The 25,172-nt window shown below is 52.5% G+C and overlaps 2 protein-coding genes across 4 annotated transcripts in view; one reads left to right on the top strand and one right to left on the bottom strand.

Moving 5' to 3' along the window:
* Positions 1 to 14,773, top strand: part of WDR86 (WD repeat domain 86) — a 31,654-nt gene extending 16,881 nt beyond the window's left edge. The window contains exons 3-6 of the mRNA XM_023548080.2: positions 2,026 to 2,449; positions 11,060 to 11,195; positions 14,037 to 14,140; positions 14,548 to 14,773. Of these exons, the coding sequence (XP_023403848.2) occupies positions 2,026 to 2,449; positions 11,060 to 11,195; positions 14,037 to 14,140; positions 14,548 to 14,724 (841 nt within the window). The 3' untranslated portion in view covers positions 14,725 to 14,773. The remainder of the gene's footprint in view (positions 1 to 2,025; positions 2,450 to 11,059; positions 11,196 to 14,036; positions 14,141 to 14,547) is intronic.
* A 5,360-nt stretch (positions 14,774 to 20,133) lies between these two features.
* The window catches only part of NUB1 (negative regulator of ubiquitin like proteins 1), a 37,065-nt gene continuing 32,026 nt past the window's right edge, over positions 20,134 to 25,172 (bottom strand). For 2 of the 3 annotated variants that reach the window (XM_064275058.1, XM_064275056.1), the window contains exons 13-15: positions 23,878 to 23,973; positions 23,004 to 23,181; positions 20,134 to 22,826 (exon numbers count right to left, since the gene is read on the bottom strand). In XM_064275058.1, coding sequence (XP_064131128.1) covers positions 22,648 to 22,826; positions 23,004 to 23,181; positions 23,878 to 23,973 — 453 coding nt within the window. In that variant the 3' untranslated portion in view covers positions 20,134 to 22,647. The remainder of the gene's footprint in view (positions 22,827 to 23,003; positions 23,182 to 23,877; positions 23,974 to 25,172) is intronic. The other variant, XM_064275057.1, reaches the window with a different exon arrangement.

The raw sequence follows: 25,172 nt of genomic DNA, 5'->3' as shown, positions 1-25,172 counted from the left end.
CCGTGTTGGCCACCGTGATCTCAGGTCACAGCTGGCTAACCTGAGGACCACCAGCTGCTTCTCAGAAGTAAATCTGGGCAATTAAGTTAGGAAGCAGGCTCTGTCACTGTTAGCCCCCCATTAGGAGGCGTGCTCTGTGGTCACTGTTAGCTCCCCCATGCCCACACACACCGTTTGTGAATGTTCAGCTGTTAAAAAGCAACAGCCCTAGGTCAACTTTTGCATATTAATAACCTGGTGACAAATGTGACAGATGTCTGAGATGAGGGTGTGGAATTCACATCCTCTTAAGTTTCAGAGCCCAGGCATGTGAGCATCAGGGGCTTGGAAGCTTCCATGACACCAGGCCACACCCCAGGCCTCCCTACCAACGCAGCCCCCCACAACACCACCCGCCGCTGCTGTGTGGCAACAGTCAGTCTCCACTTAGAAATACACATCTCGAGAAAATCCAGGCAAAAGCCAGTCAGAAGCATGACTCTTACTTTGGTGCAGTTCTGTTGCATCAAGTTCCTTGCGGAAATGAGGGTTGTCTGAGGACTCTAAGGAGAAACAGGCCTGGGGTGCCAGAGTCCTGCAGCCGGGCCAGACCTCCTCCTGGCCTTTCACAGAGGAGCCTGAAGGCCAGGTTGTCCTCCAATACTGAGATGGAGGTGGGATCCCGACCCTTGGTGGGCCCCTCCGACCCCACACATAGGGCTCTCCCAGTAGAGGCAGCCCAGCCCAGCACCCCCACCCAGCTGCACCTGCGGCCTCAAAGCCTGTCATGACCCCCTTCCCCCACCTGCTGTGACCACTGGGGTTCTCAACAAGGAGGGTGCCAACCTCTGAAGCTACAAGCAGGATTCCATGTGCATTTCCTGTGAGTTTTCCTGGGATGGGGGTGAGGGGGCCTTCTTCACATTCATCAGAGAATAAGGGTCATGAATATTTACTACATGGAACCGGGGGAGCTTGGGTGTCTGACACCAGGCATCAGCCCTCATGAGGTCCTGCTGGTCTGAGCTGACAGCAGACCCTTGTTACGGGCCCCACACCTCACACCGTGCACCCCTTGCCAGAGCCCCCTGTCCTGCTCACCTGTGCCCCCTCCTGGGCCCTCACCTTTATAGGAAGTCACAGGTGGACACAAGGGGCACAGTGTCCCGAGCTATGAGCACAAGGGCCTCCCTTCCTCCTCTTGGGTCCCTCAGTCTGAAACCCACCACTCAGCCACTTGAGCCTGACCTTTGTACAGGGTGACCAACTCATCCCAGTGTGTTCCTATTTTAAAGTTGGAAGCTCTGTGTCCCCAGAAACCTTTCAGTCTGGGCAGGCTGGGACAGTTGGTCACCCTACCCATCCCCTTCCCTGCCTCCTTCTTTCCCTTCTTCCCTTTCTACCTGCTTCCTATAATGATTTTTTGGGTAACTGCTAAGAGGTATTTCCAAGGCTCCCTGGGGCCTTGATTCTGGCTGAGGGTGAAGTCCAGATGGACACACGGACTCAGCACAGGAGAGGAGCTCAGCCAAGGGGGAGGCAACAGTGAGGGTGAAATCAGGGAGGCTTCCTGGAGAAGGGGACTCTAAGCAGAACTCAGAAGGCAAGTCTGGCCAGATAAAGAAGGAGAGGCTGCTCCGGCTGCTGTGCCGAGTCTGACTGGGCAGGAGGCTGTGTGGATTCCGGCAAAGGGCAGGGTGTCCACACAGGGGTGGGCAGAGAAGGGAGAATGCTTGGGGCCAGACTGAGGAGGCCTTGAGTCTGAGTCTTGTTCTGGGGGTGGTGGGGAGCCCCACAGCCGAGCCTACTGCTGGAGCTCCTCACCGTCCTCTCCTGATGCAGGAGCCCAGGACAGCCTACCCCCTGCTTTCCTCAGATCCATGTCTCCTGTCTGCCGGGAGTGTCTTGCCCTTCCCCATTAGCTGGACTTTTGAACATTTAGAATGTCAGCCAAAGGGACCCTTGGCAGTGGGACTTGGGAAATAGGGTGTAACCCTGTGGCCAGCCTGGCCATCTGACCCTCAACCCTTCCCCTCTTGCCATCAGGATACTGGTGGCCGACAGGCAGCTCTTTAGCAGCTCCTACGACCGGACGGCTCGCTGCTGGAGTGTAGACAAGGAGCAGATGTCCCGGGAGTTCCGGGGCCACCGCAACTGCGTCCTGCCTCTAGCCTACTCTGCCCCCCGGGACCTCCACAGTGCCCTCTGCGAGAGGGACGAGGACATGGCTGGGGGGCTGCTGGTGACAGGAAGCACCGACGGCACGGCCAAGGTGTGGCAGGTGGCCAGTGGCTGCTGCCACCGGACACTGCGGGGCCACACGGGTGCCGTGCTGTGCCTGGCACTGGACACGCCTGGCCACACAGCCTTCACAGGCAGCACTGACGCCACCGTCCGCGCCTGGGACATCCTGAGTGGGGAGCAGCTGCGGGTATTCCGAGAGCACCAGGGCTCTGTCATCTGTCTGGAGGTGAGACGACCTTGGCCGCCCGCAGCCCGTCTCCCACAAAGGCTGCTAACCCGGCCTAGCTCCTGAGTCTGTGTGGCTGGGCTGTGCCAGGGCCCCGCCTAAGACCCCAGAGTGGAGCTTGCTGGCCCAGACCAGGCACCTCCCAGGGGCTGTTCTCAGGGCCCCAAGTTGTGGAAAGCTGCCCCCTGTTCTCCGACCAGCCACGGAGGATTCCTAGGCCTGTAGCAATCTAGAACCCCAGCCCTACGACCTGCCTGCCCTCAGATGCGTGCTCACCGCGCTGCCCCTGGTTTCCTTATCTGTAAATGAGGATTGTCTAGGCCTGCAACCCCTTGTCCAGAATTCTTAGATCCAAAAAGTTCTGACAAACAAAAAGCTTTTTCTTAAGGTGGCACCACAACTCACCTGAGCAGAGGTGAGGCTGTATGCAGTTTTTATTTATCCCTTTGCCTGGAAACATTAGTGTTTGTAAAATCCAAAAGGCCCCGAGATGCATCTGGCCCCAAGCTTGTGGGTAAAGAACTGTGGACATGAGATTGTAGCTACCTCATGGGCTGTGTGAGGATTTAATGAATTAATAGAAGACATCAGAGTACCTAAACAGGGCCTGTATGTGGTATGTTCTCGACAACCCTTGGCGATCAGTAACGTCATTGTCATTGTTTTTGTCACTAAGCAGCTCACGTACGTGCTATCCCGGGCTTGGCAGTGGGTCCAGTTAGATGTGCGCCTGCTCTCTGTTGTCTAGGAGCACAGGGGTGCCAGGCTCTGATCTTGGCCAGCCTCTTCTCTTCTGAAGGGGAGTGGGTCAGCCCCTGCTCCCTGGGGAGCCACATCTGAGGTGGTAGGAGAGGCATTCAGGGCAGCAGGAAGCTGAGCAACCTACCCCATAGGTCGCCTGGCAACCATGGCCATGGGGGTGGGGGGAGACTTCCTGGAAGCCACCTCCCTGGCTGGTCCCCACTGGGGTCAGGTCAGGCCACCGGGTTGTGGTTCTGGGGGTGAAGGTAACTTGCGGCTCCAGGACCAGTGGAGGGACCCTCTGGCCCCTCACTCCAGGCCACCCAGAACCCCAGAGAGCCACAGGCACCCATGATGGGTTTGCCTGGCTTCTCAATCATTTCGTGTAAATCACATTTCTATAACTCTGACCCTGCTTCCCTGCGTTGTGGCCCAGTGGGGAACATCGAGCTGTGAGTTGCCACCTGCTGTGTAGGCTACCCAGCCTCAGTTTCCACAGTTTTCAGGTGCTGGAATAAAAACAGCCCTCCTAACCCCTCAGGTGCACCGTGAGACTCAGAAACAGCAGATATGAAAGCGGCCTGAGAACGTTATACATACAAAGCTGTGGACCTCCAAGGATCTTACTCCCTTTAAAAAGAATCTTGTGGTCCAGCCATTTGTGGTGATGTTTGTACAGCAGAGGGCCCCCCCTGCCCCCCGCCAGCCAGAGGTGTAACTAAGGCATAGCAGGCAAGGCGGGCACGCTCCCTTTGTGCTGTTTGAGGAGGGGCGGTAATACCGGTTTCTGCCGGCCATCGCAGTTTCCATCGCCAGCTCTGAGAGATCGTTCAGCAATTTGAAACTAATTGCCATAGGTGCTGTTTTCCACAGGTAGGCCCCTGCCCCAGCTCCGTTTATGTTTGTGCTCTGAGTGAGCCAAAGCAGGAGGTAGGAAGGGGAGGGGGCGGGGCAGGTGTGTGTTGGTGAGGGGCCCAGCAGGTGAAGTCAGAGCGGAGCCCCAGCCCAGGAACCGAGCACAGGAGCAGGAAAAAGAGCCAGCCGGGATGGGGGAGGGGAGGATCCTGGAACAGCAGCCCTTCCCTCAGGCCCCAGACCTGCCTCCCACCCCAGGGGCTTGAGGGGGCTCCCCGGGTTCCCTGCACAAGGTTATCCTGTGGGATCTGGGTGCTGGTCACCCAGCAGAGTCGGAGAAGCTTCGAGTGTTCCAGCAGAGGGCATCAGAAAGGCTCACCTGAAATCCCGTCTAAAAGAGAGAAGTCAGGGGACACACGCAGCACACACGCACACTATACACACACACTACACACATCACACACTACACACCACACATACACATACCACATACACACTACACGCACTACACACATCACACATGCATGCCATGCACACACCACACACACACACTACACACATCACACATACACACCACACTTACATACCACATACACACCACACACACCATACACACACACTACACACACACCATACATCACACATACATGCCACACACACCATACACACACACTACACACATCACACACTACATGCCACACATACACATACCACATACACACTACATACACATTTCACAAATGACACACTACATGCCACACATACACATACCACATACGCACTACACATACACCATACATCACACATACATGCCATGCACATACCACACACACACATCACACATACACCACACACACCATACACGCACACTACACACATCACACACTACACGCCACATACACACTACACACACACCATACATACATACATGCCACACACACCACACCCACACACCACACACATAATCACACACCACACACCACACATACACATACCACATACACACCACACACACACCACACATATACATACCCGCCACACACACTCAACACACATCACACACACTAGGCAGGAAAGCAGCCTTGAAGGACCTTTGGGGTTTCAGTGGGCAGGAGAAAGAGGAAAAAGAAGGGCAAAGAAATGGCCACAGCAGGGTTGTGGCCAAGGCCCCTGAGAGTCCCTTGGAGACGTGAGGAAGAGGGCTCCAGGCAGAGAGCTTGGAACGTCAAGAGTGAGTGCAGACAGACACTCCATTGCGGCTGGCTGAGCACTGCTCCCTAAAATGGTGTAGGAAGGGACTGCCACGTGAGGCAGCACCCTTTTCCTATAAAGTGCTTCGATGTTGCTGTCCCTCACTGTCGAGTCGGCTCCGATGCATGGCAACCCCGCATACAATGGAAGGAAACATTGCCCGGTCCTGTGCCATCTTCATGACCGTTGGTATATTCAAGCCCATTGTTGTGGCTACTGTGTAGTTCAAATGCCTTCCAACCTAGGAGCTCATCTTCCAGCACTATATCCAACAGTGTTCCATTGTGATCCATGGGTTTTCACTGGCTAATATTTGGAGGTAAATTGCCAGGTCTTTCCTCCTGGTCTGTCTCAGTCTGGAAGCTCCACTGAAACCTGTCCACTGTGGGTGACCGTGCTGGTATTTGAAATACCGATGGCATAACCTCCAGCATCACGGCAATACGCAAGCCACCACAGAATGACAAACTGACAAATGCTATAAAGAGCAGCTAGCTCTTAATTCAGTAAACATCCGGTCATTTGGTCCATTCGTTGGTTAGTTAAGTGGGTAGTTAGCTATAAAGTTACATCCTGCTTCCCTCCAGGGTGGGTTTGAGGTGGAAAAGCCCCCCTTGTCCAGGATGGTGGGGGGATGAGACCTCTGCTCAGTAAAGTCCTCCAGTATCCTGTCTCTGCAACTGAAGATTTTCCACTTTTTAGGGAAGCATAATTCAATAAAGTACCCACCACAAATGGTCTGTCGAATCTTCCTTTACTGATTTTAAAAACGAGTCAGGAGTTTCAGGAATTCAGCTGCGTCTGTGGCCTGTGGGCTGGGCTGGGGGACAGTGTGGGAGCTGTCCAGTAGGTCGGGAATGAGACCCGTGGGCGAGGAGGGCCAGGCCAGGCCAGGCCAGGGGCAAGGGCGGAAGAGGGGGAAGGCATTCCTCTTGTTTGGCTTCTAAAGAAACGGGAGTTTCTCTTTTGTTTCCTATTGTTTTTCCCAATCTCAGTGTATAATGTCACTTCATAAATATAACTTTCATTATATAACAACCTTCACTGTAATCCCTTGGGAAATGTGTGTATAAAATATAGGTGTTTCTAATGGTGTCCTGGCCTGGCCCGTCTCAGATTCCCCCTGTCTCCCATAACAGGGTGAAGGCCCCTTGTCTCCCTCTCCTGCAGGCAGCCCGGCACTCTCCGAGAGCTCCACGCGCTGCCAAGGCAGGTTCCCACGAGTGGAGAAGAGGTACTTAGTAAGCTTCCTCTTGCCTCACCAGCTGGCTCCTTTCTATGAGTCCAGCCGAGTCTTGGGACCATATCAGCCATACAAGTGAGGACTTTTTTTTTTCTCTTCACTGTCATGCACACCTTTCATTTAACGCCTCTCAGAAAACTGGGATTCCTGGAGGCTAGAAGTCTTAAAAGTCACATTTGCTTATAGTAATGGGGGTTCTCTCAAGCTCAAACACAGGATTGAGGGGCATGTGCTCACAGGAGCAAGGCAGGGATCGGCCTCACAGGGTGGGTCCGGGAAGCAGGACGCAGGGCAACAGGCCTGTGAGACTACCCTGTGGGTTGACTGCATTCTTTTCTCTCTCCTGCTTTCTCGGTTTCTCTATCCAGAGACCAAGCACGACTGCCCTGATTGCTTTCCAGCACACTCAGAGGAGAGGAGCCAGCTTGGCCCCACCCGGTCATCCACATGTGTCCGGGGGGCACAGGCCGGCCAATCCCACAGGTCCACTTGCCGTCAGCAGTGGTTCCTGTGCTCGGAGAAGAGTTCTGAGCCCTATGCCCTGGGAGATGGACACTCGGGTGGGGGTTCTCATTCCATGAATGAGGGGAGGAAGATTAAGACTTCACCCCTTTTTCAGAGAGGGTCACTGAGGCAGAGAAGGGGAAGCTGCTCAGCTGTTGTTACCATGGAGAGACAGGATTTAGGGCTCAACCTCCAAGTTCTCTCCTGTGATAAGAGGTGACTCTTACAGCATGAGGGAACGGTGGGGGCGGGGTGGTGGGCACATGCAGCCCCCTAGTTCCCCTAGCCTCACACCGCTGTGGGGTCCAGTGTGCTCAGACTGGGCACCTGGTCATGGCAAGTCCAAGTCTGTTGTGCAGTCTGGCCATGTGAGGTAGACAGGACCTGATTGTGGGCCTCAGCTTTCCCAGTCTCCAGAATGGGAGACCAATGATTGACCCCTTTAGATGGACACAGGTTTCTTGTGTGCTGGGCAGGTGTGGAGCGGCACCACCCCCTGAGACAGACAGATGGGTCTCTGGTGTGCTGGGTGGGCGTGGAGCAGCACCACCCCCTGAGACAGATAGATGGGTCTTTGGTGTGCTGGGCGGGCGTGGAGCAGACCAGTGGCTCTCAGCGCCCGTGGATCTGCTCTAACAAGGCGAGCTGCGTCCATAAGGGCCTCGAGGGGAATTGCTCTTCGTCTCACATCCGACTCCGGCCACCACATAGTATCCTTCCCTCCAGACTCTGGCTTTCTAGTCCATGCCGTGGCTTAGTGCTGGCCACACTTCCTAAGCCACTGCTGTTACTCTGTAGCTCTGTACTCAGACCCATTCAGGGCCGCTCTGAGAGGTCTCCTCACCTAGCTCCATGCCCCACCTAGCCTAAGGCATATGCTGTCTTGCCCCTGGCCTGGCCTTCAGTTTCCTGGGACTGACTGTAGAGTGTGCATTCAGTAACACAGTGGCCCGGTTAGCACACAAAGGACCCTGAGGACTTTCGAGAGTGCAGGCGGTCTTTCCCTCCTGCCCCTGTGTTGCACAGGCAGGTTGCCTCAAAGGCAGTTGTAAGATCCCAAGAAACCACAAGGCTGCTAAGATGAGGACCCCAACCAGTGGCAGTAACCCTTCCATGATTGCTACGTCCATCTGGTCCAATCCAGTCACACACGAGACACAGTGTTGGCACAGTGAAAGTTGTTTTATTACTCACAGAAAGACAGCAAACAGTTCCGTGGTGAGCCAGTCTTCCCTGGGCCCAGAAGGCTGACCAGGAATGGAGACTCCTCTACACATGCCCCACTTTGCACCATAGAAAGACCTTCTCAAAGGGGACTTGCTCACCTTTCCCGAAAACCACTGGGTGGGCACGTCATGGCTGAGGTGTCAGCAGGTGCACTGTGGTTCAGGGGCTGAGTTCTCTCTCTCTCTCTCTGTGGCTCCTCTTGGCTGGCTCTGCTGTCATCATTGGTCCAGATCTCAGCCGACAGCCTTGGGACAGCCCTGGGCCGGCCCCAGCTCTGGGCTGGCATCACAACTCTTGAGGTAGAACTACTCTGTGGGAGAACCCTGAAAGGGGGTCCCAGGCTCGGTGGGCAGACACCTGCACAGGGCCTCTCACCACCAAGCCCTGTGGGCTGAGAAGGCCCCATGCTGCCGCAGCTTTGCTGTTCAGGATGGAGTGGGCACTGCCCAAAACCTCTGGGCCTCCCACTTGCACGGGGCCTGCTGCTCCTGCCTCTGAGCCCCTTGCACTGCCCAGGGCCTCTCGCCACCAAGTGTTTCAGCTTTCCACCTGGGTTTCTGCCGCTGTCCAGGCCTGCTCCTGGTCTCGCCTGCTTCTGGTGCTATTGCAGCCACTGCTCTCCGACTGCTCTGCCGCTAATTCTGGGCTCTGCTGCTGTTTCTGCCTTCTATAGGGTCTAGGGTTTCTGTTGCTTCTGGTGCTGGTCCTTTATTTCTTGATAAATTTCCAATCTCTTAAGCGCCCCCTCCTAGCTGATGTTTCTACCCTGGGACAAGGTTGGGGCTTGGGATTCTTCAGCACAGAGCTTCTGTGTTCCCAGAGGACAGCCTTGCCCTTCCCCGCAGGAGCCCAACGTTTGCACTTTCCAACCCAGGAAGCTCTTTTATTGGCCTGACCACCAGCCTTCTGAGGCTTAGTCAGCATTGGGCCCCCAAGTGACCCCTCTTGGTCTGGTCAGCCCCCACTCATTAGCCTCAGGTGTGGTCCTGCTCTCAGACCCAAGACCAAATCATTTACTGAAAGGGTACCACACTGCAGCTCCTCCCCTCTGGGAAGCACAAAGAGCAGGCAGGGGGACACTTGTCACTGCCATTCTAAGAGTGGTAGCGTGAAGTACAGACATGCTTGCATCTCCCCCAGCTGCACAGCCATAGAGCTGGGAGCACTGACACTCGGGGTCTATGAAATCTCATCTTGCTCTTCGCTTTCTCCACCAAGAGACAAACCTCTTGCTAACATCCATTTCCTGTCTGTCTTTGACCCTGTCTGTAAAATCCAGCTGACACACATGGACTCAGGGCAGGGACTTAAAAGGGGCCTTCACCGCGAGACACGTGAGCATCCAGGGCCCTGCGGTTGTGGCCTGCCTCTAATTGCTCTGGAGAGGAAGAGTCTGTGCTTGGAGGTTGAGAGCCGGGGGAGCTGGTCTGCGGTTTCCTGTTGGGGTATATACTGGAATACCAGCTGAGCCTTTAGATACTGCTGTGCTTGGTGAGCGGCTGTATTCCTACTGCTAAGGGGGAATAGGCCAGGCTCCTTTGGTTTGTTGAGATTAACTTGTGGGCCACCTTTCCACAGCTCAGGGGTGGAAGACGGGAACTCTTCAGAGTTATCCAGTCTCAGGCATTTGCCTCCACACCAGTTGGCCCTGTGTGGGCCAGGGAGCTGCTCTCCCCTTCCTCTCGCAGGCCTACGGCCAGCTCCGAAGCTTCCAAGAGCAGAGAGGCAAGGCCCTGAGAAATCAGCCAAGCCTGAGGGGCCTCTGCCTACCCTGTTCATTACAGAACACCCCAGAGGGCCTCAGAGGCCAGGTAGGGTAGAGCCGGGAGCCTCACAGGTTTCCTCCTGAGAGGCCAGGCCAGAGGAGAGGGGAGGGCCTACTGCAAAGTGCCAAACCCAAAGTCCACAAGAAGATGAGCTGGCTGGTCAGATTCCTGTCCTCTGGAAGTTGAATTGAGAGGTGTGGGGACACGGGAAAGCTGGGTCAGCTGTGGACTGAAGTGTAAAGGTGGCCCAGAATGTGTCGTGAGGGACAAGTGCTCACCCAGCTGTGGACCCAGGAGGTGGTGGGGACTTGGCGATGGGTGTGCACTGGGGCCTGTCACCTGATGCCTCAGAGGGAGGCTCCACCTTCCTTCCAGGCAGGCCTTCTGTGCCTAACCTGTGTCTATGCCCCCAGAGCTCCTGGATCCAGCTGCACTCACTAATGGCTGTCCTGGGGGTGTGCAGCCAGCCCTGTCTCTCATGCCCTGGAAGCTGGAGGGGCTCTGGGCCTTCTGCCCCACGTGGCTGCGGCAGGCAGTGCCCCTGCCTTTGGCTCCCTGTCTCTGTCTGCTGACCTGGGCTGGCAACTGGGAGCTCTCTTGGCTGGGTAGGGTTTAGTCTAGGGGAACTTTCAGAATTGCTTCAGTAGTCACCATAACCCCCTTGGGCTAGTCCACTTATCTGTCTTGGCGAGGGGGGCTCCTGTGAAGGGATGGGAGCTGTCCCCACCCCATGTCTCCCAGGTGGAATGTGGGCATGGATGAGCTCAGCTCAGACTGTTTTCTTCAGTCAGGGCCAGCCCCATCTTTGGGCAGCCAGTGGGCAGGGTATCCAGCACCCCATGGTGGCCCTGGACACCTAGCTCCAGTTCAGGCAGAGGTTCACCTCCATACACAGTGGCCCACATGGCCCTGCCCTCTGGAGTGAGGGAGTGGACGGGGTCACCCCAGGCAGACTCACTTCTTGGCTCATGACTGCTGGGCGGCTAGTGGCCAGGTGGTGGGCTGACCCCCTCTCCTCCCCAGCTCGTGAACCAGCAAGTGTACTCGGGCAGTGCTGACAGGACGGTCAAGTGCTGGCTGGCCGACACGGGCGAGTGTGTGCGCACCTTCAAGGCCCACAGACGCAGCGTGAGCGCCCTCAAGTACCACGCGGGCACCTGTAAGTGACCCGCCCGCCGGCACTCCCCATGCCCCATGGCACCCACCCCCTGCGCCTCCACCTCCTGGAACCTACCCAGACTCCCTGCCTGGGCCTCTTCCCACACTCTGTGCTGACTCACGAGCCTGCCCTATCATCCCCTCGCTGAGCCCCGGCTGCAGCCTGGCCATCTCCAAGTCTTGTCTCATGTTCTCGCAGGTTATTCCGGAGAGAAGATCCAAGTTAGAATTTGGGGCTCCCCCCACCTTTACAAGAACGTGGCGAGGACCCAAATGTTCCCAGCTCCTAGGGTAAAAAGCCCCTCTCAAGGACAGATTCTAATTATCAAAGCAAGGCAGTGGCACCCAGTTAATCTAGCCAGACTTGAGGGCCACATGGGTTTTGGTTCACTTGGGATTAGGTTTGACTAAAGAGAAAACCCAAATAAGGGCTCTTTAAAAGAGATAGTGGTTTTATTTTTCTCTCAGGTAAAAGAATTTCAGAGGCTGGAAGTCTAGGCTGAAACAGGTGACCCATAATGTCATCAGGTGCCGAGATTACTTCTATTATTTTGCTTCATCATCATTAGCCCATATATTCTGTCATCGAGGTGGCCTCATGGTTCAAGACAGCTGCTGGAGCTCCAGCCATCATGTCATGTTTCAGGCAGAAAGAGGAGGAGGAAGGAAGGGAAAAGAATGCCCCTTCCAGCTGAGTAGGCCCCACCAAAGACTTCTGTATGCATCTCTCTGATCACTCTTCCTGCGAGAGAGACTGAATAGTGATTTTTATCTGAGGGTTTTGCTGCCAGGATTAAGACCATGAGTATTTTGGAAAGAAAGGCAGAATGGCTTGTTGGGGAGACAAGCTGTCCCACAGGTCTCAAATTGTCACACATCTGCCCTTGCTGGGTGGTCACGTTTACCCCAGACACACCCGGAGAACAGAGACTGTGCAGGGGAAGCAACCCCAACCTCACTGTACCTCATGCGGCAGGACTCTCAAGTTCCTGAAAGTCTTCCCAAAACTTTCCCTGCTTTCCCCCAACCTCACATTTTGCCATCAGCCCCGCCCTCCCCCTCTATTGCCTCCACCCTGTGACAGAGCTGAGCCTGAGTGTAGTCTTCGAGCACTAGGGCTGGGGAGGGAGGTCCTGGGAGGGAACGGGTCACAGTGGAAAATTAAACGTTGATTTCACAGCAAAGGTGTGAGATGAAGATAGAGTGGGAATTTCTGAAAATAGAGCCTGAGGTGCCCTCGAGACTGAGGTGTCTGACAGCTGAAAAGGTTTTTCCTTCTTCATGTGTCAGAGCCTCTGGGTGTGACTGTGGCTCTGCTTCTGAGCCCAGGACATTTGAAGAGAGGAGTGCTCCCCTCACAGGGTTGCTGCCGACAGTGTACAGGGGAGGCTTCCACTGCGGGCGCTACCCACCGCCCCTTCCCATGGCAGCAGCACCTGCAACTGAGAGAAATCCCATGGACTCTCCCTACTTCCCATTGTCAGGGAGTGTGGATGGGCCGTAGGATGAGCTCCCGGCCCTTCCCACCTCAATGCCCAGCAGCCCCGGGACATTCTCAGGGTTGATGGAGGGGAAGGCAGGAAAGGTAGTAAGTGTAGCAGGTGCTGTGGCACCACACTCCACCTTCACCACCTGGGCCCTCTGCCTATGAGGGGCAGAGAAGGCCAAGGTGCCACCCAAAGGGGCTGGGAGTGGACAAGAGCAGCCCTCAAAAAATGACTAAAGGGACCCCATGGCCTTCTCCCTCAGGTGCAACAATTCTGAGGTCTGGTCTCCCCAGGGTCTCCAGCAGGACTGTGCCCCAGGTGCCCACAGCAGTCACCCACTCATTAACACACCTGTATTGGCATCCTTCCCTTCCCTGTTCATCTCCCCCACAGGTGCTTCCTGGAATCCCTTGCCCAATGAGCTGCCTGCACTCAGACCCTAGCTCCGGGTATCTCCTGGGAGACTGCAGGCTACAACAATAGTGAGCAAGCAAGTCCTCTAGGCCAGTGGCTCTCATGTGCCCCCCCGGACCAGCAGCCCCAGCAGGGCCCCAGACTTCCAGAAGTGTCAATGTCCAGGCCCACTGGATCAGAGACTCTGGGTGGGGCCCAGCCATCTGTGTTTACCAGCCCTCCAGGGGATTCTGTGCACACTAAAGTTTGAGGACAGTTGGACTAAGTTAGAATGCAGAAACAAACCCCAAGGAGAGGCACAAGCCTAGGGGAAAAGCTGACCAGCCAGCAGTTTCCTCCATCTAGAGTGGTTCTGCAGAACTCTTGGAGAACTCAGGAGGATTTGGGTTTTGTTTCAGGGGCCAAGTCCATTGCAGAGGAGGGCAGCCTCTTCCAGAGAAATGCCTTTCTGGTTAGTCCTTGCTCTGAAACAGGATGTCCAGGCAGACGAAGGGAGCAGAGAGCTTCCAGGGCCTGGAGATGGGCCCTCAGCCCCAGGGGAGACTAATGGAGCCTGGGTGAGGCCTTCAGCAGGGACAAACACCTGGAGAACAGCACAGGCTGACCTGAAGCCCAAGGAAGGCAGGCAGCCCAGGGCTGCAGAGAAGGCCTCAGGCCACCCTTAGGTTCACACTGAGCTCCCAGGGACTAGGGAGATGCGGATGGGCCACCTTTTATGTGGCACCTCATTCTTTTTGAAGGGCTTCTGCATCTTTCCCACTTGAACCCCCTAACAGCCCTGTGGGGCAGGCAGGCAGTGCTCACCATCTGACCTGGCGATGGCCTCAGATCCCACCCTTCCTGCCCTTTCCCACGGGTGTTCCAGTTCCCCTCTGGGAGGGTCCGGAGGACAGGGGTTTCAGCTGCAGGGAGGGCCCAGTGTGCGCGCTCTGTGTCCACAGTGTTTACCGGCAGTGGGGACGCCTGTGCCCGCGCCTTCGACACCCAGTCTGGAGTGCTGCAGAGGGTGTTCCGTGGCCATGCCTTCATCATCAACTGCATCCAGGTAGGAGTCCCCGCGGCTTGCTGGGGAGAACAGGTCTGAGCCCCAACTGACCATCAGAAGTGAGGCTGCAGGCGCTGGTCCTGGCCCAAGTCTCCAGTGCCCTTCCCTTCATCACTCCACCGCAGGGCGGCCCAGGGGGCGAGCTTAGGCTCCTTCCCCCAAGGCCTCAGAGCCCTCTACCCGAGGTCTTAGCACCTACGAGATGCTGTCAGCCAGCCCTGCCTAAAGATGGCCGTGGTGCTGTGACCACTGGCACCGCTGGCTCCTAGGTTATGCGCCAGCAGCCGCTGCAAGGCTTCCCGCGGGCGGGGCTGGGGCGGACAGAGGTGTGGTTCCCGCCCGCGGTGGGGAAGGAGAGCAGGCAGAGTGTGGTAACAGCACCCCTTCACGCCCTCCACCCCACGCAGGTGCACGAGCAGGTGCTCTACACGGCCTCCCACGACGGCTCGCTGCGCCTCTGGGACGTGCGCGGGCTCCGCAAGCCCGGCCCCCGCCGCCCGGTTCCCGAGCGCGGCCGCTCGCAGCGCTTCAACAACAGGGTGGGCTGCGCAGCAGCCGCGGCGCACGGGCCGGCCCCGACGTGAGCGCAGCCCTGCCGGTGCTCCTCGCCGCCCGGCAGTCTCCTGCTTCCGATGCTGGGAAGGAGGGACGAGGCACCTGGAGCCTGGATAGGACTTCGTTAGCACTTTTTGGTTGTGTCCTTGCTTCCGTTTTCACTTTGTAATTACGGACTTTTCAGAAGCCCTCAGTATTCAACTGCTGCAGCCACCCGCCTGATGGGAAGGCCTCTTGGAAGGAGCCAGAGTGACTCGATAGGTTGTACTCCCCTGGAAACTGCCTCGGCCCTCTGTCCCTTTCCCTCCTAGGGCTTCCCTCTCTTCCTCCTCACCCCCTTCTGCTAGAGGCTCCTGCCCTCAGGCCTTGTCATCTGTCACACCCAGGATGCTCCCAATGCAGGATCACCAGCCAGAGAGCTGCATCGTGGTTGTGGAAACCACCAACACCCAAGCTCCTGAACTCCGATGAAGCCACCTCTTTCCTGCTGAGAGGAGATGGGGACATTTTTCACAAAATCCACTGAGCCAAACTCATGTTTTCATTTTGGCAAATTGTCAGGAGGACGTTTATAGAGAGCTGAAATACACCTGCTTAAAAGTGCTCTTTGATGTGGTGTATTCCCCGCCCCCCCCCCCAACAAAACTGGATCTCTGCTTCCTTTAGGAGGGGTTCCAGGAACACAGTAGAGGCCTGGCCTCCGGTCCCACCTCTGGCTCCCCTGGGGGCCTCAGGGGAGTCCACACCCTGCCTGGGCTGGCCTGTTTCCACAGTAACAGGAATTCTATCACTCTCTGCTTGGGAGCTCCCATTATTTTCTGGCATGAAGCAAAGAGTGGGTCTCTTCTGGTAGGATCTGGTGTAGGAAGACCAGGGTAGTAGCCACTTCACCTCAGCGGTGTCCCAGGGACCTCTGTCAGCACATATCCAGTAGCCAGCTCTGTGCTAGCATGGAGATACACACCCTACACAAGATGCAATGGCAGTGACTTGGGGGAGTGGGCTCAGGCCTTAGAGATACAGGCTCTACCCCCACAGCCTCCCTCAGCAGCCCCTCCTATCACTTGAGGGGCAGCTCATCAAACCCTTGCTGGTGCCCCTTTCCTGCAACCACAACGCCCTGTGCCAGGCCTGGGCTGCCTCCTGGTGCAGGAAGAGAAGCTGCCAGAGATCCTCGAGAGCTCAGGATGGCTAAGAAGACAAGTCTGGGGGGCCTACGCAGCTCTCCATGTGGAGAAATGTACACTTTACTATCTCAGGGGTGCAGAAAGCATCGCATCAGCAAGATAAGCAGAAGCGGCAGGACAGGTCTCACCTGCTCCTCAGAAGGCCCAGGAGTGCTAAGGTCCAGGGGAGGTGGCTGCCCCTCCAGCCCAGGTGAACAGGTACAGTATGGGCACCGTGGTCAGTATGACCGCGGCACACACCTGGGACTGCTCCACCATCCGAGCAGCCTCCAGGGAAGCTGGGCTGTAGGGAAGGCCATGTAGAGAGCCTGCAAAACGTTCACTGTTACCTGAGTGTGACTTTAGCACACAGGACCGACCTGTGGGGCTGCCAGGCCCTGCCGCCTGCCAGTGGCTCTTCTACAGGCCTGTGGCTGTGGCTGCAGGAGGTCCTCCGGGAAGGGAGCTTCCTAAGAAAAAGCTGAGGTGACATTTCAGGAAGGTCAGGCGGAACCATCTTAAGCACCTGCCTGTGAACACTCTCGAGGGGAACCAGTCCTGGGCCTAAACCCACACTCACATCCTGGAGACTCCTCTGCTTTTAAAGGCAATGTTGCACTCTTTCTCAACAGCTCTTGCTCAGACGTCACCTTACACCCCTTATATAACCAGAGAATGCACAGTCTACGAGAACTATTCAGTTCTGTCCACCCTGCCTCTCCTGGAGAAAGAGCAGGAAACATAAACCTCTATTTTGCAATTACAAAGCATAATAAATTTGAGATACTTTTTATTTCGGCAGCCCAGAGGCCTTTGCTTGATGTCAAGGAGGCTTTAAAGAAGACCAGATATTCATCACCTCTCTAGATCGCCACAAGCCCATGAGAAGTCTATTCAGCATGGTCAGAGCCTCTAAACCTAAATTGGGTACCTCTCCAGCCACATCAGTCACCTTGCTGTAAAGAAATCAGATGGCCATGGTTTTTGCCTTTGATACATTTGGTTGGCTAGGGGAAGAAGGACAAGAAGCTATTTAGGAGTACGGTGGGAAAATAAGAGTAACATATGGCGTGTCACCAAAGCCAAGAACAGACAGTGTTTACAAGAAGTGATCAGTGTCAGGTACAGCCGGTTACTGCAACAGCCTCATAGCTGGCCTTGTCAATCTTGTTGTCCTACTCAAAACCCTCGAGTGGCTCCGACACTCTGCCACTCAAATCTGAACTCCCACCTGCCTTTCAGGATGCTCTGCAGTGCATTCGACAACCCAGCCAACCTCAGTCTTCTCTGCTCCCAACACACACCCTCTGAGGGGTCAAGAACAACCCCCGTGACCCCATGAATATGTCACACTCAGTATGCCCTACCACCGTTATCTCCTCATTTGCCCCAGTTCTGGAATGTTCTTTCTCTCCTGACTCTCCAAGGAGGTCCTCTTCAAGGCCCATCTCCTCTGTGGTGGCTTCTCTTATTTTCAGCCTCAGCACACTCCCTCCAGTTTAACCACATTTTCATCACAAATGTCCTTTGATTCTTCAGTAGCCCTACAGAGCAAGGAGTGACAAACAGTTGCTGCCTAGCCAGTTTCACATGACTAGTTAGAGGCGGAGCCAGGACCAGAACCTGAGTCTCCCAACTTAAGTGGACAGGTGGCTGTAGAGCTCTGCTCATTGCTCACACATAGTATATGTCCAGAACTACCTCCAGAGGGCAGCTCCTGCTGGGAAGACCAGAGCCCATTCTGTCACTCCAGGAAGGGGATTCTCTTTCCATCTCCTCAAGAGAACATGGAACAAAGACAGGGACCTGCTGGTGTGGCTGTGCCTCCCTAGCTTTTCCATCTCCGTGAAGAAAATCATTCAGAAAGGTAGAAGCTATGCTTGGCCCAAGCCCAGAATGGTTATTTGTTAGCTGCAAGCTTCAGTTCAGGCACGAAATCCAGCTTGGATGTTCTCGCAAGTCAAACAAGGCCCAGAGCCTTCTCTCACCTTGGCTCCCCTGCAGCTCCCAGGGCTGACGGGGACCCAGACAGATCGCACTGCAGCTCTCCCCTCCCCGGCAGTCTTGTGCCCCCACCATCAACTCCCAGCTTGGCTTTCTAGGCAGATCTTTCCCTAGCAGAGGCCCATGCTGCTTCTTGGGGCACTCATTTGATTCCTTCACAAAGCTCACACTCCACTAGCTCAAGCAGCATTTCCAACACTTGAAACAATTAAGAAATTTGAGCGACTTACCGCAAAGTTAGGCTGACAATTTTTTAATACGTTTTCCACCTTTTATTTCCATCTGTGCCTCTGCTTAAAAACAAAACAGCAATAGAAAAAATAAATGGGGCCTCATGAAAATTATAAACTTTTGTTCATCAAAAGACATTACCAAAAAAGTGAAAAGACAAGCTACCGACTGGGAGAATATCTTCAGAAACCATATACCTGACAAGGATCTAATAACCAAAATATATATAAAACTTCAACAACTTAACAACAAAAAGACAAACCAACCATGAAATGGGCAAAGGCCTTGAATAGATATTTCACCAAGGAGAACATTCAAATTGCCAGCAAACACCTGAAAAGATGCAAGAGGCCATCCAAGACTTCACAATTGGTCTCTATTTGCCTGGAATAACAGAAGAAGAAGGTCAGAAACAGGAGGAGGGTAAGGAATGTGTGGCTAATTGCCTCCATGAACAACTGTCTCCCTTGTCATATGTCTTAGTTATGTAGTGCTGCTATAACAAAAATATCACAAACGGGTGGCTTTAACAAATAGCAATTTATTTTCTCACAGTTTCGGAGGCTAGAAGTCCAAATTTATGGTGCCAGCTCTAGGGGAAGGCCTTCTATCAACTCTGGAGGGAAGTCGTCATCTTTTTGACTCCTGCTCCTGCATGTGGCTTGGCATCTCTCTTCAGCCATCTCTGCTTCAATACCTTGTTTTATTTCTTTTACACCTCAAAAGAGACTGACTCAGGATACACACCTCACTAATCCTGCCTCATTAACATAACAAAAACCCATTCCCAAATGGGGTTATAACCAAAGGCACAGAGGTTAGTTAGGATTTACAACACTTATTTTGGGCAGCCAGAATTCAATCCATAATGCCATGAGACCTGAAGAACTGGATGGTGTCCAGCTACCATTACTAACCATTTTGATAAAAAATTCTGTAGAAGAATCCTGATCAAAAGAGGAAAAATGCAGAACAGATTTTCAAATTCTCATGTACTTTAGACTTTCTGGAGCCAAGGGGCCTGGATGAACCCCTAAAACTATTGCCCTGAGATAATCTTTAAACCTTAAACCAAAAATATCCCCTGAAGTCGTAAAACCATAGTTCTCCTTAACTAGTAAAAAATTGTCTGCTTTGAGCATTATGCTCTTTTAAGAGCTATCTATGGGATCAAAGTGACAACGGCAACTTGAAAGATTAGATAGAAACCTTAGGGGGCAGCAAATTTATGTGAAGGGTGGAGGAACAACTCAGAAAAGGAGAATGAGAATGGCTGCATAACTCACAGAATGTAGTCAATGTTACTGAATTGTACATGTAGAAATGGTTGACCTGGTTTTTGCTGTGTATATTGTCAACAACAACAACAAAATAATTTTTTTTAAGTCAGAAAATAAGATAATATCTTCAAATTAAAAAAGTTGGGGGGGGGCAAAGGACTTGAATAGACATTTCACCAAAGAGGACATTCAAATGGCCACCAAACACATGAAAAGATGCTCAGTGTCATTAGTCATCAGAGATGCAAATCAAAACCACAAAGAGATACCATTTCACTCCCACTAGGACAGCTAATATAAAAAAAAAAAAAAATGTTGGCAAGGATGTGGGGAAATTGGAATCCTTACCCATTACTGGCAAGAAAGCAAAAGAGTACAGCCGTTATGGAAAAGTGTGGCGGTTCCTTAAAAAACTAAAAATGGACCATACGACCCAGCAATTCCACTACTAGGTATGTACCCAAAAGACTTGAAAGCAGAGACTCAAAGAGAGACTTGTACACCAATGTTCACTGCAGCCTGTTCACAATAGCCAAACTGTGGCAACAACCTAAATACCCATCAGACAGATGAATGGATAAACAAAATGTGGTACTTACATACATTGGAATACTACTCAGCCAATAGAAGCGAAGTCTTGATACATGCTACAGTATGGATGGAGCTGGAAAACATTATGCTGAGTGAAATAAGTCACTCATAAAAGGACAGATACTGCATGACCTCCCTTGTATAAAAAGACAAGAAAAGGCAAATGTAGAGAGACCAGTTTATTAGTGGTTACCAGGGGTGGGAGGGAACAGGGAAGGGAGGTTATGGCCTGTGGAGTACTGAGTTTTGGTTACGGTGATGGAAAAACTGCAATGATTAAGGGTAGGGTTGCACAGCCGATTACTGTAATTGCTATCAGTACATTATACACCTGCGAAAAGTTGAACTGGCAAAGTTGTGAGATATATTTACAACAACGACAAAAAAAAAGAGTAACTGCTGAAGCTGCTTATACACAACCAAACGCCTCATGGGATTTCGTTCCTTGGTTTGGAGGTTTGCAGTCATGGTTTCTTGGACCATCCCAGTTAACTGGCCTAGTAACATGCTCAGTGCTTCTGTTTACCTCCTAGTTAGTTGCGTAGTACCTGGGTTTTAAAAGCTTGCAAAGGGCCATCCAAGGCACAATTGGTCTCTATTCGCCTGGAGCAACAGAGGAAGAAGCAGAGTCAGGAATAGGAGGAGGAAATGGATGTGTGGCTAATTGCCCCCATGAACAACTGCCTCCTTCACCATGAGATCAGATGAACTGGATGGTACCCGGCTACCATTACTGAACATTTTGATCAAAGATTCTACAGAAGAATCCTGATCAAAAGGGGGAAATGCAGAACAGAGTTTCAATTTCTTATGGACCCCAGGCTTTCTGGAGCCATGGAGGCTGGATGGAACTGAAACTACTGCCCTGAGATAATCTTTAAACCTTAAACCGAAAATATCTCTTAAAGTCTTCTTAAAATCATATAATAGTTTGGCTTAACTAGTAAAGAACGTCTGCCTTGAGCATTATGCACTTTTCAGATCTATCTATCTGGGATCAGGAGCTCTGGTGGCAAAGTGGTTAAGAGCTTGTCTGCTAACCAAATGGTCAGCAGTTTGAATTCACCAGCCACTCTTGGAAACTGTATGGGGCAGTTCTACTCTGTCCTATAGGGTTGCTATGAGTTGGAATCGACTCAGTGACAATGGGTTTTGGGTATATGGATCAAATTGACAAGGGCAACTGGAAAGATTACAGAGGAATCGTTGGGGGCAGAGAATTTATGTTAATAGGGGAGGAACAACTCTGAAAAGGAGGGTGAGAATGGTTGCACGACTCGAAGAATGTAACCAATGTCAATGAATTGTACATGTAGAAACTGCTGAATTCGTGTATTTTTTGCTCTGTATATTATCAACAACAAAAATAAAACACATTATAAAAATAAAAAAAGGGAAAGATTTCCACCCACCCAAACTTTTTCAATTGAAAAAGTTGAATTACTTCAGCCCTTTGACAGCAACAGTCTGGCACATTCTGCCCTCAGCCATAGGGGCTTCCAGTGGCTTTTGCGAGAGCAGGTGGGCTCAGTAATAAATCTTGCACTTGATTCATTCAGCACCTGGTTGCTGCCAGTGTGTCCTAGGTGCTGGAGCTGATTTCCACTTAACTCCCATCTACTAGGGAATGCGTGGTGCAGTGAGACTGCAGACCTGTGCCCTGAAAATTTAACACCCTTAGAAACAGTCTTCTGTAATACATATACCAAAACCTACAAAGCCTTGGAGAAAAGGTATCAGAATCCCTGAGAGGCATCTGACCTAGCAAGGAGCTCATTTTGACAACTAGAATCTAAAACTGTTCACTCTAAGAAGTTTGAAGAATTTAACCAATGTCACCGAACAATCTGTGTAGAGATTGTTCAACAGGAACCTAACCTGCTGTGTAAACCTTCACCGAAACCACAGTAAAATATTGGAAAAAAAAAGAAACCATTATGTCTACCTCCTGAGAGAATGAAGGTCTGAACCAAAGCAAACAAACAAGAACAGTAGTTGCTCTGGTTCACATTCGTGACTTTCCCATTTAATGAGATTTTTTTTGTAAAGAGCAATTTTAAATAAACTCAAAATTTCAACCTTATATTTCAAGTGCGTATTTTACTATAACAAAGAGCATAAAGCAATGTTTTAAGTGCCTGGAGTGACTGAAGACTGAAAGGTCAGTTTTAGGGGCAGGTGGTAAGGGTGGGCAGGAAGCTGTGGGGCTGACAAGGAGAGGCTGCACCATGGGAACAAGGAGCAGAATCTACCGCGGGCCCCAGCGGGCAGGAAGGCTGGACAGGACGAAGGGGAGGCAGCAGACCCAGGACACACTCCCTCCATAACCTGCCCCTGAAGGCCTTCGGCAGTGACCACCCCATTCTCCAGCACCAACCTGGCCCCAGCGCCGTCCCATTTCTGGGTGAGAAGAAGCCAAGCAGGGAGGGTGGAGTGAGGGGCACAGAACCCGAAGGCAGAAGAAACAGCAAGAGTCAGGCTGGAGGCAGCTGTTTCCCCACGACCACCCATTACCGGCCAGGACCCCTCACCGCTGCTCCTCGCCTGCCCCACACCCAAGTAGGAATTACTCTTGTGGCAAAAGCAGATGAAAAATAAGAAGAAAACAAGATCTGCTTAGACTGTTCACAATGATAGAATTTATAAGCAGAAACTTTTAGTACCTATCTCTGTCCATCGTTTAGTCTTTCTTTGCTGCAGACTTTACGTTCTCCACATAGGATAAGTACTCTGCAATGATAATTTCTTCATCTTCCAGGGTTGAGTCGAGATAATCTTCTTCATGTTCTGGAATATCTTCCAGTATTTCGTTGACCGCCTCTGTCTCCATATCTTCATCTGTCGAGCCACTAGAAGTACCTACAATAAAGCACTGCAGCAGTGAGTTAACTGAGAAGGAGAGAAGAAAAACTCACGGAAGGGCTGCACGGACCACCCCGTCACACTGGCCCTGCTGGGTCGCCTTCTCGATACGTCAGGCTCTGACTTCACAGGGAACACCGCTCCCCACGCGGAATTCAGAGACTTCAGACGTACCTGCAGAGCCGGAAGGGGATGTGGATGGCGTTGATGAAGAATCTTCTGCTGAGAGCTGCAGGTCAGGAGGAAGATTCCCGCCATTGTGCGCAAGGGTCTGGGCTGCCAGCTGGACATTTCCCCGGAACACTCTCAGCGCTGCTTCGGCAGCAACGGCATCAAAGCCCATGTATACCAGCTGGGGGGGACACAGAGGGTGGCAGCGACCTCAGCCCTCCAGTGCTGGCCTGACCTCTGGTCCAGTACAACACCCGTCACCCACAGAAAGTAAGGACAGCCTCACTCCACGCACATCGCTGCCCTTTCTCTACACATCACTCTTTAGCACCAATATGGGTTTGAAGCCGCTGGAAAGGATCTAGGAAAACTTGAGCCAAACAGATCAGCGCCCAGTCATCTCAGGAACAGGATCCAACCACAGAGGCTGAGAGAAAAGTGTCTGGAAACTCTAATTACTACTACCGTTAATTAAGCCATGACATGGACTAGGCATACTCATTTGTGGGTGTGGGCTAGCAAAAGCATCCATTTATCACTCCAGGCACAAAGCTGGACAGTGTTTCAGAGAAACTGTGACCTCCTTTAAGGTCACGGGCAGAGAAATGGGGCTAAGAGAAAAGTCGGCTGATGTACAAAGTGGTGTGCATAAGAGAGAGGAGAAACCCTCAAGAAAGAAGAAAGCTGCCTTCTCATTGTCCCTGCTCTCCAAGGACCAGGACGCACCTCCTGCCCCTCCCCGCCCACCTGGGTGGCCTCCAGGGCAGCCCCCAGAGCTACGACACCACAAGTTCAGCTCCCCCACTCAGCCCTGCAACCCCAGCAGACCCACAGGTGAGGCTGGCAAGCCCACAGGGCACAGTGCATGCTTACTTACTTGGTTAATATTCTCCTGGGAAGGACTTTCCTGAGGACTGCTGGGTTCAGGATCTGAATCATTTAACCACCACATGTGGGGATTACTGAGAAGAATCTAGAAACACACAGGAATACCCTTTACTGATCATGAAGACTGAGCACCTGTGACCCACTACTCAGGCACATCCCCGTCCTCAGTCAACTAGCAGGACCAGCAGTTGGTTATAGGTCATCGTGAGGGGCTCTGCAAAGGGTACTATGGATGCAGAGAAAAGGGACACCTCACCCAGGCAGGGGGCCAGGGAGGCCACTGTCCAAAGAGGCTTCCTGCAAAAGGTAACATCAGCACTGAGGAAGCATGAAGGGACAAGGTGCAGAGAGCAGGTGGGAGAAGTGCCCCAAGAAAACAGAGTTCAGACTCAGGGGCCACAAGTTATAGGAGCTACGAACAGGAAGGGTTCTTAAGCAGGTCAGGGCGGCCCAGTGTACGCTTATCCTTCAAAGACGTCGTGTCCTATAGGCTGAAAATGTCAGGCAGGGGATACACACTTCATTTGACCTTCCTGTCTCTGCCACACAACACTTACTCCTAACTTTAAAGAACCCTTTTGGGGAACTTCCTTTATAACACTAAACACTTCCACACCGGCTGACTCTTTTACAATAAGCAGATATTTACGCACTACTCATATAACTAAAAACGAGTTTTGAGCCCCATCCCTCCCTCTAGATATTCAGAATTTCCTACCTCTTTCATATTTCTCCAACACAATAAATAAAACTAGACAGTCAAATTTTAAAAAATTTAATTAAAAACATGTATTTAAAAAAACAGAGGCACAGAGCACCTTCAGGGCAGTGACCTACTCTGCCTGCAGTGTAAGGTGGCCACAAGGCGTCGCACATCTGTACAGCACAGAGTGAGCCCTTCTGCAGACCGCGGACTTCAGTTAATACTAGGGCATCAGTGTGGGCTCACCAACAGTAACAAACACACCACAGAGGGAAGGACGTTACCAGGAAAAACGGGGCAGTGGGGGGGGGACGACTCCCTGCACTATCTGCTCTGTTAGTAAACCTCATAAAATGGTTCTAAAATATAAAGTCTATTAACTAAAACAAAACCAAAAAAAGAAAAAACAACCCTGACTTATGTAGCCTTCTGAGGCGTGGAACAGGCATATAAAGGGCAGCATATAAAGGACAAAGGTAGGATTGGCTCCTAGCTGCCTGCAGGGTCAAATGTGAACTCCCGAGCAGGACAAATAAGATGGCACTTGCCACCCTGGCCCTGTCCACCTGCCTGGCCCTATC

The sequence above is a fragment of the Loxodonta africana genome, chromosome 22 (assembly GCF_030014295.1).
Source record: "Loxodonta africana isolate mLoxAfr1 chromosome 22, mLoxAfr1.hap2, whole genome shotgun sequence".
Taxonomy (NCBI): Eukaryota; Metazoa; Chordata; class Mammalia; order Proboscidea; family Elephantidae; genus Loxodonta; species Loxodonta africana.
The sequence above is the reverse complement of the archived record's forward strand: the minus strand, read 5'-3'. Positions and strand labels throughout refer to the sequence as shown.